The sequence below is a fragment of the Oncorhynchus mykiss genome, chromosome 28 (genome assembly GCF_013265735.2).
Source record: "Oncorhynchus mykiss isolate Arlee chromosome 28, USDA_OmykA_1.1, whole genome shotgun sequence".
Classification (NCBI taxonomy): domain Eukaryota; kingdom Metazoa; phylum Chordata; class Actinopteri; order Salmoniformes; family Salmonidae; genus Oncorhynchus; species Oncorhynchus mykiss.
This window is the reverse complement of record NC_048592.1, coordinates 36,123,148-36,136,473: the sequence shown is the minus strand read 5'-3', so window position 1 is coordinate 36,136,473 and position 13,326 is coordinate 36,123,148. Positions and strand designations below refer to the sequence as shown.

At 43.1% G+C, this 13,326-nt stretch overlaps 1 protein-coding gene across 4 annotated transcripts in view; it reads right to left on the bottom strand.

Moving 5' to 3' along the window:
• Positions 1-13,326, bottom strand: part of LOC110509101 (anion exchange protein 2) — a 69,455-nt gene that overhangs the window by 41,607 nt on the left and 14,522 nt on the right. For all 4 annotated transcript variants that reach the window (XM_036966170.1, XM_036966169.1, XM_036966172.1 and 1 more), the window contains one exon: positions 2,372-2,543. In XM_036966170.1, the coding sequence (XP_036822065.1) occupies positions 2,372-2,440 (69 nt within the window). In that variant the 5' untranslated portion in view covers positions 2,441-2,543. The remainder of the gene's footprint in view (positions 1-2,371; positions 2,544-13,326) is intronic.

Here is a 13,326-nt window from a genome sequence, read left to right as displayed (position 1 = left end):
CTGCAACGCTGCTGGGTTTTTCACGCTCAACAGTTTCCCGTGTGTATCATGAATGGTCCACCACTCAAAGGACATCCAGCCAACTTGACACAATTGTGGGAAGCATTGGAGTAAAAATAGGCCAGCATCCCTGTGGAACGCTTTCGACACCTTGTGGAGTCCATGCCCCGAAGAATTCAGGCTGTTCTGAGGGCAAAAAGGGGGTGCAACTCAATATCAGGAAGGTGTTCCTAAAGTTTGATATACTCAGTGTATTCCACACAGCCTCTGAAAGTTCAATTCTGGCCTCCCGAGTGGCGCAGCGGTCTAAGGCGCTGCATTGCAGTGTTGCGGCGCCACTACAGCCTCTGTCATTACCGGCCGTGACCGGCCGTCCCATAGGGCGGCGTACAATTGGCCCAGCGTTTGGCCGGGAGGGATTTACTTGGCTCATCGTGCTCTAGCGACTCCTCGTGGCAGGCCAGGCGCCTGCAGGCTGACTTCGGTTGTCAGTTGAACGGTGTTTCCTCCGACACAGTGGTACAGCTGGCTTCTGGGTTAAGCGAGCGGGTGTTAAGGAGCGCGGTTTGGCAGGGTCATGTTTCGGAGGACGCATGACTCAACCTTCGCCTCTCCCGAGCCCGTTGGGGAGTTGCAGCGAGGAGAGAAGATCGTAATCATGAAATTGGGGAGAAGAATATGGTTAACAAAAGCTTGCTAAAGGCCAGTGAGTGGTAATGCCCCACCAACCCCAGCAGTGATTGACAGGTGCGTGTGGTCCGTCAGGTTGCCATAGTAATGAAAGGTGTTTCTTTGGGCTGCAATTGTTCAGATTAACGTCTATTGTTTGACCGAGAGCAACCAGCCCTCAAAGATCAAAACGGACAAGAGGGGGAGGAAATTGCCTTCATCAGACAAACACACACACACACATACTCCCAGTCACGCAAGCATCATCACGACCACCTTAACCGCCCACCCACAAGCACTCCCTCCCACCCCCGATATGAGCGTTGGGGTTAAGTCAAAGCTGGTATTAATAAGTAAATCTAGGCAGGAATGCTGGCGTGTGGGCGTCGTACCACCACATATCACCCATGTCTGAGAGGAACTAGCCAACAGTGCGAAAAAAAAAACGAAACACTTCATGGGTCTTAGTGGTTTAGCTCATGTCCCCAGCAGGCAAAACTGGGTCTTAGATAGTGGGGTTTAGCTCATGTCCCCAGCAGGCAAAACTGGGTCTTAGCTAGTGGGGTTTAGCTCATGTCCCCAGCAGGCAAAACTGGGTCTTAGTTAGTGGGGTTTAGCTCATGTCCCCAGCAGGCAAAACTGGGTCTTAGATAGTGGGGTTTAGCTCAGGTACCCAGCAGGCAAAACTGGGTCTTAGATAGTGGGGTTTAGCTCATGTCCCCAGCAGGCAAAACTGGGTCTTAGATAGTGGGGTTTAGTGCATGTCCCCAGCAGGCAAAACTGGGTCTTAGATAGTGGGGTTTAGTGCATGTCCCCAGCAGGCAAAACTGGGTCTTAGTTAGTGGGGTTTAGCTCATGTCCCCAGCAGGCAAAACTGGGTCTTAGTTAGTGGGGTTTAGCTCATGTCCCCAGCAGGCAAAACTGGGTCTTAGTTAGTGGGGTTTAGCTCATGTCCCCAGCAGGCAAAACTGGGTGTTAGTTAGTGGGGTTTAGCTCATGTCCCCAGCAGGTAAAACTGAGCAAAATTGATTGAAATGTCATAATGGTTGTAATGATGTCATTTCAACCACATTTACTCGTTGGGGTCACGACACAGCAGCACTGTCTCAACAAACGGTTTTTAGTTTTGATTCATTTGTAATAGAGCATGAAATTGGCTTTGCAGGTACTACTGGTGCAATGTAAGCATTACCTGACCAATAAGTAAAACACCAACAAATAAATACATAAATAAGTGTCTAATAATGTGTGTTTAAAGCGTGTGTATAGAACACCGTTTCCCAAACTCTGTCCTCAGAACCGGGGTGGCAGGGTAGCCTAGTGGTTAGAGTGTTGGACTAGTAACCAGAAGGTTGCAAGTTCAAATCCCCGAGCTGACAAGGTACAACTCTGTCGTTCTGCCCCTGAACAGGCAGTTAACCCACTGTTCCTAGGCTGTCATTGAAAATAAGAATTTGTTCTTAACTGACTTGTCTAGTTAAATAAATGTAAAAAAAACACAAGGGGTGCATGTTTTGTTTTGTGACCTACCATTATACAGCTAATTCAAATGATCAAAGCTTGATGATTAGTTGATTATTTAAGTCAGCTGTGTGCTAGGTCAAAAACCAAAACGTGAACCCCTTGGGGTCACTGAGGACCGAGTTGGGGGAAACCCTGGCCTAGAATAACTCATGTGTATCGATGTAAAGTTTAAACTCACGGCTGACGTGACCGCGTTCTTGGTGTTGGCGGCAACATTGGTGTCGCTGGCATCCTTAGGGTTACTCATGGCTCCGTGCGGGGTCACGAGGTCAGGGCAGTATATTGTGACGCAGTCCTTAGCCCTTTTCACTCTGTTTCTGACTCAACAGAGGACTTTTGAGAAGCATAACCTGCAACAAAAAAAGGACAGAAATTGTTTGTTCGTCTTGATCAAATTTAATATTGGTAAATTAGGTCACTTTTTTTTTCTTCAATCATGCACATTTTATTTTAGGTAGTGATTTAAATTATATCAATGAACATCATTGTACATATGAACATCATTGACATATGCAATGTCATTGGTCACAATATAATTTACACACTTAGGGTCGCGTCACCAGACCAGGGTAAAGGTCAGGGCCCTAACAAAATAATAATATAACAGTTATAATAATGACATATGCAATGTCAATTGTCACACTATCATTTACACACTTAGGGTCACGTCACCAGACCAGGGTAAAGGTCAGAGCCCTAACAAAATAATAATATAACACTTATAAGTAGGGTTAGGGTTTTTCCTGGACAGGTCACAGGGTCCTGACCCTAACCATATTAAAGGCTTTACCATATCGACCATGAGACAATGTCACGCGTGCTCCCTCTCCGGCCTCTAGGTCACCAGGCTGCTCGCTATGGCACCCACCTGTCACCATCGTTACGCGCACCTGGACTCCATCTCTTCCCTGATTACCTTCCCTATATATGTCTCTCCCTTTGGTTCCTTCCCTATATATGTCTCTCCCTTTGGTTCCTTCCCTATATATGTCACTCCCGTTGGTTCCTTCCCTATATATGTCCCTCCCTTTGGTTCCTTCCCTATATATGTCCCTCCCTTTGGTTCCTTCCCTATATATGTAACTCCCTTTGGTTCCTTCCCTATATATGTCACTCCCTTTGGTTCCTTCCCTATATATGTCACTCCCTTTGGTTCCTTCCCTATATATGTCCCTCCCTTTGGTTCCTTCCCTATATATGTCCCTCCCTTTGGTTCCTTCCCTATATATGTCACTCCCTTTGGTTCCTTCCCTATATCTGTCACTCCCTTTGGTTCCTTCCCTATATATGTCACTCCCTTTGGTTCCTTCCCTATATATGTCCCTCCCTTTGGTTCCTTCCCTATATATGTCACTCCCTTTGGTTCCTTCCCTATATATGTCACTCCCTTTGGTTCCTTCCCTATATATGTCACTCCTTTTGGTTCCTTCCCTATATATGTCTCTCCCTTTGGTTCCTTCCCTATATATGTCCCTCCCTTTGGTTCCTTCCCTATATATGTCACTCCCTTTGGTTCCTTCCCTATATATGTCACTCCCTTTGGTTCCTTCCCTATATCTGTCACTCCCTTTGGTTCCTTCCCTATATATGTCACTCCCTTTGGTTCCTTCCCTATATATGTCCCTCCCTTTGGTTCCTTCCCTATATATGTCACTCCCTTTGGTTCCTTCCCTATATATGTCACTCCCTTTGGTTCCTTCCCTATATATGTCACTCCCTTTGGTTCCTTCCCTATATATGTCTCTCCCTTTGGTTCCTTCCCTATAAATGTCCCTCCCTTTGGTTCCTTCCCTATATATGTCCCTCCCTTTGGTTCCTTCCCTATATATGTCACTCCCGTTGGTTCCTTCCTCAGGCAGTTATTGTTTCTGTTTCTGTGTCATGTCTGTACGTTGTTCGTGTTTCTTATTTTGTATTATGTTGTGTTTATTTATTAAAAACACTCACTCCCTGTACTTGCTTCCCGACTCTCAGCGCACATCGTTACAGACAACCCCTCATGAGTGAACAACAATATATAATTTTTTTACTTTTATTTAACATGTCAATTAAGATCAAATTCTTATTTTACAATGACGGCCTACCCCCGGCCAAACCCTCCCCTAACCCGGAAGACGCTGTGCCAATTGTGTGCCGCACTATGGGACTCCCGATCACGGCAGGTTGTAATACATCCCGAGATCGAACCAGGGTCTGTAGTGATGCCTGTACAGCTGAGATGCAGTGCCTAAGATTGGCTGAGCCAATCACAGTATTGTGATTCTAATTGGGGCCAACACAGCGGCAAATAACAACAGCAATAAATCTCTCTAGCACTGAGTTTATGGGAGCGTGTTTTTTAATGAAAACGTGTGATAGCTTCATAATGATAACCTGTGTGATAGCTTCATCATGAAAACCTGTGTGATAGCTTCATCATGAAAACCTGTGTGATAGCTCCATCATGAAAACCTGATAGCTTCATCATGAAAACCTGATAGCTGCATCATGAAAACCTGTGTGATAGCTGCATCATGAAAACCTGTGTGATAGCTTCATCATGAAAACCTGTGTGATAGCTTCATCATGAAAACCTGTGTGATAGCTTCATCATGAAAACCTGTGTGATAGCTTCATCATGAAAACCTGTGTGATAGCTTCATCATGAAAACCTGATAGCTTCATCATGAAAACCTGTGCGATAGCTTCATCATGAAAACCTGATAGCTTCATCATGAAAACCTGTGCGATAGCTTCATCATGAAAACCTGATAGCTTCATCATGATAACCTGTGTGATAGCTTCATCATGAAAACCTGATAGCTTCATCATGATAACCTGTGTGATAGCTTCATCATGAAAACCTGATAGCTTCATCATGATAACCTGTGTGATAGCTTCATCATGAAAACCTGATAGCTTCATCATGATAACCTGTGCGATAGCTTCATCATGAAAACCTGTGCGATAGCTTCATCATGAAAACCTGTGTGATAGCTTCATCATGAAAACCTGATAGCTTCATCATGATAACCTGTGTGATAGCTTCATCATGAAAACCTGTGTGATAGCTTCATCATGAAAACCTGTGTGATAGCTTCATCATGAAAACCTGTGTGATAGCTTCATCATGAAAACCTGTGTGATAGCTTCATCATGAAAACCTGTGTGATAGCTTCATCATGAAAACCTGTGTGATAGCTTCATCATGATAACCTGTGTGATAGCTTCATCATGAAAACACTGCTAAGCATTGCCGTGTTCTGAATGGGTTAGACGAGATTAGGATGTATCCACCTTGGCAAGACCACAACATCCAATGGCTGTATTTTCCAGAGGGAGAAAATCCATTCAGCTGGACAGGCAGCATCTTGTAACACTTAGCTGGTGTTACCATGGTCTATTACGGTAGTGGCCACCTGGTTAACGTGATGACTAACTTTGCCTGAGATCTGAAGACTTACATTAGCTCCCCGAGCGAAAGCCTAGGCCTTAGCTCAGTGGGTTAACAGTACAGTGGTGCGAAGCTGACCCGTGTCCAATTACCGTCAAACAATGGTGCGAGTGCCAAGCCCAATACCACTGACCCGGTTCACTCACTGCTTTGCATATTCGATAGAAGTGAGATAACATTCATAAACACTTAAAACAGTGTAGAGCTTCTCTGTTAGTGGAGAGTTTTTCCTCAACAGAGAATAACATATAGCAGTTATCATGAGACTGCGTATGCTTTTTAGAAGCAGCGACTAAGGGTCAGGGTTGCCAGATTGGTACCTGGTATTTAGATAACAGGACAATATCTTGACAAATTTCCCTTCAATGATGTTCAGACACGCAGGAACATCCCCAACGCAGCACTTGAGGGTCAGGGTTGCCAGATTGGTACCTGGTATTTAGATAACAGGACAATATCTTGACAAATTTCCCTTCAATGATGTTCAGACACGCAGGAACATCCCCAACGCAGCACTTGAGGGTCAGGGTTGCCAGATTGGTACCTGGTATTTAGATAACAGGACAATATCTTGACAAATTTCCCTTCAATGATGTTCAGACACGCAGGAACATCCCAACGCAGCACTTGGGTTGCCAGATTGTGTCCTGGCCGTGGTCAGATAGTGGGGGTTGCCATATCGTGTAGGCAGAGTCCACTTGGAAATCACCCTAATGTGTAACCCAAATAATTTCAGTAAGTAAATTGACACAGTCAGCATTTTCCACGCCATTATTGTGATGCTATGCAAATTCAGGTCAAGTATTGACATGATGTTGGTCTCGTTTAAAGTTTCTCTCGCTTTTGTATAATCCAAAATGGGACCCATATCCTCCTGATTCCCATGGATGTATCTCAATAGTCTACAGGGTGATACCTCTCCTCATCCTCCCTCATCCCTGACCCCGTTACATCTAGTGAACCGAGAGGGCATCACCTCAGACTATTGAGATGTACCCCTGTCTTCCTTCAAGTGATAAGAGATAAGTGTATATACTCCGTCTCACCACTGGAGCATAGGAGTGTCAGTATGGTTCACATCAACGAGGTCACTGCCGCAAGGTTACTGCCTTCGGAAATAGTACATCCTAGTAAACTAGGGAGGAGAAACGGGATGGAGGATGTTCATTCATTAAAGGTATCCTCTGACACTTCCTGGTTGGGAATGATATGACACTTATATATTATGTATGTATAACGTGTGATAATCATACATTATTATATTGGAGTAGGGGTGGTGGATCCACAGTACAGATAAGTGCTGAATCATGTGATGTCACGGGGGGGGGGGGGGGGGGGGGGGTTCATTACACAGCATAATTCATGTGGAGATGTTGTCGTCACCCACTACAGAGTGTTTGCATCTGCTTGAGGTACGACTTTCATCTTTAACTATCCGTCGTATGGTGAAGCAGGTGACTCTGAAAGCCCTCGAAGACTAGGACACAGAAGCAGGCAGAGTCACACACACGCACGCACACACACACATAAGAGAGCAATAAGGGGACGACATAAGTCTCAATATTACTCCTACATACAGAAGCAGTGTGTGTGTGTGTGTGTGTGTGTGTGTGTGTGTGTGTGTGTGTGTGTGTGTGTGTGTGTCAGTCTGTCTCTGATTACGTTACCATCCCTTTCAGTTCAACCTTCATTCCATTAAAGTGGAAGAGAGCCATCTGAGGACTAAATCATGACCCATCCCTCCCTGATACCAAATCGACACTGGGAACCATCTGAGGACTAAATCATGACCCATCCCTCCCTGATACCAAATCGATACTGCTCCTGGCACACTGATTCTGTATCATAAAGAACACTGAAGAAGACATAAAAGTATTTCCAGCTGACTTCACTTCTAGTCCCCTCTGGAGAACCCACGGCAGGGGTTTACCTCTTTTGAACACACTGAAATTCAGTTATAATGAGGGTATCGCTGAGGCATCGCTAAGAATTCTCAGTAAAAAAAAAAAAGTGGTATTCTTATAACACGTTTTACAGCGTGTTGTATCCGCATCATACTGCACATGTCAGCGTTAAGTGAAAGTGTTGACATCTCTGTTAAGTGAAAGTGTTGACATCTCTGTTAAGTGAAAGTGTTGACATCTCTTTTAAGTGAAAGTGTTGACATCTCTGTTAAGTGAAAGTGTTGACATCTCTGTTAAGTGAAAGTGTTGACATCTCTTTTAAGTGAACGTGTTGACATCTCTGTTAAGTGAAAGTGTTGACATCTCTGTTAAGTGAAAGTGTTGACATCTCTGTTAAGTGAAAGTGTTGACATCTCTGTTAAGTGAAAGTGTTGACATCTCTGTTAAGTGAAAGTGTTGACATCTCTGTTAAGTGAAAGTGTTGACATCTCTGTTAAGTGAAAGTGTTGACATCTCTGTTAAGTGAAAGTGTTGACATCTCTTTTAAGTGAAAGTGTTGACATCTCTTTTAAGTAAAAGTGTTGACATCTCTGTTAAGTGAAAGTGTTGACATCTCTGTTAAGTGAAAGTGTTGACATCTCTGACTACCTATTTTTGACGGTTTAAAGGAACCAGAGAGCCAGGGGCCTCATTTATCAAAAGGTGTGTGCACACAAAAAAAGACTCTAAACCCAGCATGCCCCAGTTTTCCCAGGAAAGTGTGCCCATCTCCAAGTATACCTCAGACCATGCGTACTTCTGGTGATCAATCAATTGTATTGTTCCCTTAGGGGAAATGGAGGTGGTTTGATGCACAGGAATTATAATAATGGTAGATTAATACAAATATGTCATAAACTGTGGGCCTAATGATAACAGAAATGGATTTGCACTTAGTAAGGAGATCGCAGAGAAGCATGGAGCCTAATATGTTTATTTTACTTTTATTATATACATGTAGGCCTAAATAATATATTGCAGGAGAAATATTATGCTACCATTTATCCATCCCTAAATAGACCAGTAGCCTATTTAAAATATTTGACAGTATGGGTAGGCTACAGTAATGCTGTGCAGTAGGAGCACAACATCTTAGCCTATTAAATCTCAGAGCCACCGAGGCAGAAGATATAAAACAATATGTATTGATAACAAAATACTGAACAACAATTCATCTTCTGCATAAAAGTGATGGCTGAAGCATTTACTTTTAAATGTCTCAACTAGACAATCAATCAATGTTGCAGAATGCGCGGCCAGTGTTTGGCACTGGCGCATGCATTTTAAGAATGAAAAAGTCACTGCAAAAAAATTTGCACATTCTGCCCACACTTCTACAGAAATGTGATCAAACTTGCCATTGCGCTTCTCTTTTAGGAACTATCATGGCCCAGTTCCAACATCTACAAATCGTACAGCAAATGAGGGCGTTTTTTGTTACCATAAAAGGTGCATAGAGTGAGTTTTCAAGATGGGGTTGTAAAACTTGTTCATGGGCGCACAAATACAGCAGCCTGTGTTTCTGATTTATCAATGAAAACATGCATATATGTTGCGTGCAACAGTGATAAATCCCAATAATTTGTAACGCAGGATGTTCCTAGAAACTCCACATACACCAGAATTTAGTGAGAAATGTTCGCAAGGTTGATAAATGAGGTATCAGTAGTCTACACAAAGGGACCATGGTTATTTCTGGCGAGGACCCTCAACCCCTGGCATCACCTCCTCCCTCATAGATGCAAAGAGCTAAAAGACTGCATGGTCAATCTGACTTCTGCAATGGGCCGTACAGCATATACTGTGATAGGGCCTCTGTAGAAGTCAGGAATTTCATACTTCTTGCGCTTCACGGAGCAGAGCAGGGCTATTGTGAAGGAAGTTGTCAAGGAAGTGAGATTGTGTTTATACAGGAACCTCCCGCCCTCACCGACCGTCAACCAATCATGTCAATGCGGAGCTATACGGAACATCGCCGTACAGAGATCAATTTGGCCTCTGCAAGCCACTGGAGGCTCTGTAATTATGCCACACCCTCCATACGAAGCCCCCGGACAGCATTTCTGGATCAAGGATAAATCAGATAATAATCATATAAAATCAATAATAAAAGCGCTTAGTGGGAAAAAAAGCTCCAGATTCGCCAGCCAGCATTTAAACAATGAGAATGGCAAAAGGGATGAAGGAGATTACCACGCTGTACCTACTCTTGCCTTTGTTGTTGATGTGGGTCGGTGGAATGTTAAGGTCAATCCATGGTGGATTTGTAAGCGGTGGGCCGGGTTACTGAAGCAAAGCGCTACACGGTCCATGTTAGGCAACCTGCCAGGGATTTATGGGGTTAAGAATGTGTGTGTGAAAAGATTAGCATGATTGTTTATGCAACACCAGTGAGCATAGAGGATAGAAGACCTTAGCGACACGTGTTTGGTCAGACTTGATCAAAGCTTTGGCACTGTAGCCATTCACAGAACATAAGGTTGTTGGAAAGTGACTTGTACTCTGAAGATATTTGATAGGCCAGGAGGGACTCTACTTTAGATTTTAGGGCATGAGGGTAAGATGGCCAGCCTGGTCTCATAGACTAGAAAATATACATTCTGGACTCGCAAATTTGAATGATATGTTACGTTTGGTATGGTTACATAAGACAGAAGGTTACTTAACTTAAAAATGAAAGGAGGGGGGTTGTTCGAGTGGATTAGTTGGCGTAAAATGCGAACATCTAGCAACCCAAAGGTTGCGTGTTCGAATATCATCATGAACAACTTTTGCAACTTTGCAACTACTTACTACTTTTTTAGCTACTTTGCAACTACTTAGCATGTTAGCTAACCCTTCCCCTAACCTTAACCCTTTAACCTAAATCCTAACCTTAACCCTAACCCTTAGCCTAGGTAATGTAAGTGTTAGCCACCTAGCTAACGGTAGCCACAAAAAAAATAAATTTGTAACATATCATACTTATTGCAAATTCGTAACATATTGTACAAATTGCAATTCAAATAAAATTGTATTTGTCACATGTACCGAATACAACAGGTGTAGACATTACTGTGAAATGCTTACTTACAAGCCCTTAAAACAACAATTCAGTTCAAGAAATAGAGTTCTGAAAATATTTACAAAATAACTAAGGTAAAAAAGTAAAATAAAAAGTAACAGAATAAAATAACAATAACGAGGCTATATACAGGGGGTACCTGTACTGAGTCAATGTGCGAGGGTACAGGTTAGTCGAGGGAATTTGTACATGTAGGTAGGGGTAAAGTGAAAATAGTCCGGGTGGCCATTTGATTAATTGTTCAGCAGTCTTATGGTTTGGGGGTGGAAGCTGTTTAGGAGTCTCTTGGTCCTAGACTTGACACTCCAGCACTGCTTGCCATGCGGTAGCAGAGAGAACAGTCTATGACTTTGGTTTTTTAATTTAACCTTTATTTAAGTAGGCAAGTCAGTTAAGAACAAATTCTTATTTACAATGACGGCCTACCCCGGCCAAATCCTGACCCGTACAGCGCTGGGCCAGTGGTGTCTTAGACCACTGTGCCACTCGGGAGATTGGAGTCTTTGACCATTTTTGGGGCCTTCCTCTGACACCGCCTAGTATATAGGTCCTGGATGGCAGGAAATTTGGCCCCCAGTGATATCCTGGGCCGTACGTCTTACAGTCAGATGCCGAGCAGTTTCTATACCAGTCGGTGATGCAACCGGTCAGGATGCTTGCTCTCTATGTTACAGCTGTAGAACTTGTAATTCTTAACATACGAAATAGATGATAGAAATGCACAAATTAATACATACCATACAAAACTTAACATATCATTCATTATAAATGGAGGGAGACAGATTTACATTTACTATGTTACGTCTACCCCTGAGTCCAGGTTGTAAACCAGTGTGCTGTTTTCTTACTTCTTCCTTACAGTTAAGAATCACCTTACATTTCCTATGTTACGTCTACCCCTGAGTCCAGGTTGTAAACCAGTGTGCTGTTTTTTACTTCTTCCTTACAGTTAAGAATCACCTTACATTTACTATGTTACGTCTACCCCTGAGTCCAGGTTGTAAACCAGTGTGCTGTTTTCTTACTTCTTCCTTACAGTTAAGAATCACCTTACATTTCCTATGTTACATCTACCCCTGACTCCAGGTTGTAAACCAGTGTGCTGTTTTTTACTTCTTCCTTACAGTTAAGAATCACCTTACATTTCCTATGTTACATCTACCCCTGAGTCCAGGTTGTAAACCAGTGTGCTGTTTTTTACTTCTTCCTTACAGTTAAGAAACACCATACATTTGCATGTACCAGGAATTTGGCCTGGTGAAATGGTCACAATATACAGAATATACACAATAACTGGAAAACACTAAAAACTACAGACTAAGCTATAAATTTGGCATGTGCAAGGTCTTTAAACAAGACATTTTTTAAGAATGATGTGTAATGGGGGAAATATATATGTAAGAGTCCATGGTAGAGTGCAAATTGGTAGGTGCGTACAAGAATGTGCAGAGAGTGCAAAGATCAATGTACAGTTCTAGGATGATAGTGCAAATGAGAAGACCATCATAGACCAGGTGGCCGGCTGGTGAGGCGCGTGGGAAGAAGCTGTTCAGGTGGTGGGTGGTTTTGGTCATGATTGACCTAAACCACCTGCCAGATGAGAGTCTTTGGAAGAGGGGGGTGTCCAGGGGGGATGGGTTGGGGATTATCTTTCCTGCATGCTTCTTGGCCCGATCCTTGATGGAAGGCAGGTGGCAGTGCGTTTTGCTCCCCTACTGGTTAACACACCTACTCATTCAAGAGTTTTTCTTTATTTGTACTCTTTTCTACACGGTAGAATAATAGTGAAGAGATCAAACGTATGAAATAACACATATGGAATCATGTAGTTACCAAAAAAGTGTTAAACACATCAAAATATATTTTATATTTGAGATTCTTCAAATAGCCACCCTTTGCCTTGATGACAGCTTTGCACACTCTTAGCATTCTCTCAACCAGCTTCACCTGGAATGCTTTTCCAACCGTCTTGAAGGAGTTCCCACATATGCTGAGCACTTGTTGGCTGCTTTTCCTTAACGCTGCAGGTCTTCACCATAATTTGCAAATAAATTCATTAAAAATCCTACAATGTGATTTTCTGGATTTTTTTTCTCATTTTGTCTGTCATAATTGAAGTGTACCTATGATGAAAATTACAGGCCTCTCTCATCTTTTTAAGTGGGAGAACTTGCACAATTGGTGGCTGACTAAAAACTTTTTTGCCCCACTGTAGCCCTTACACAGCCTGGAGGTCTGTTGGGTCATCGTCCTGTTGAAAAATAAATGATAGTCCCACTAAGCGCAAACCAGATTAAAAGGCGTTTCGCTGCAGAATGCTGTGGTAGCCATGTTGGTTAAGTGTGCTTTGATCTCTAAATAAATCACTGACCGTGTCACCAGCAAAGCACACCCACACATCACACCTCTTCCTCCATGCTTCACGGTGGGAACCACACATGTGGAGATAATCCGTTCGCCTACTCTGCATCTCACAAAGACATGGCAGTTGGAACCAAAAATCTCACATTTGGACTCATCAGACCGAAGGACAGATTTCCACCGGTCTAATGTCCATTGCTCCTGTTTCTTGGCCCAAAAAAGTATCTTCTTCTAATTGGTGTCCTTTAGTAGTGGTTTCCTTTCAGCAATTTGACCATGAAGGCTTGATTCATGCAGTCTCCTCTGAGCAGTTGATGTTGAGATGTGTCTGT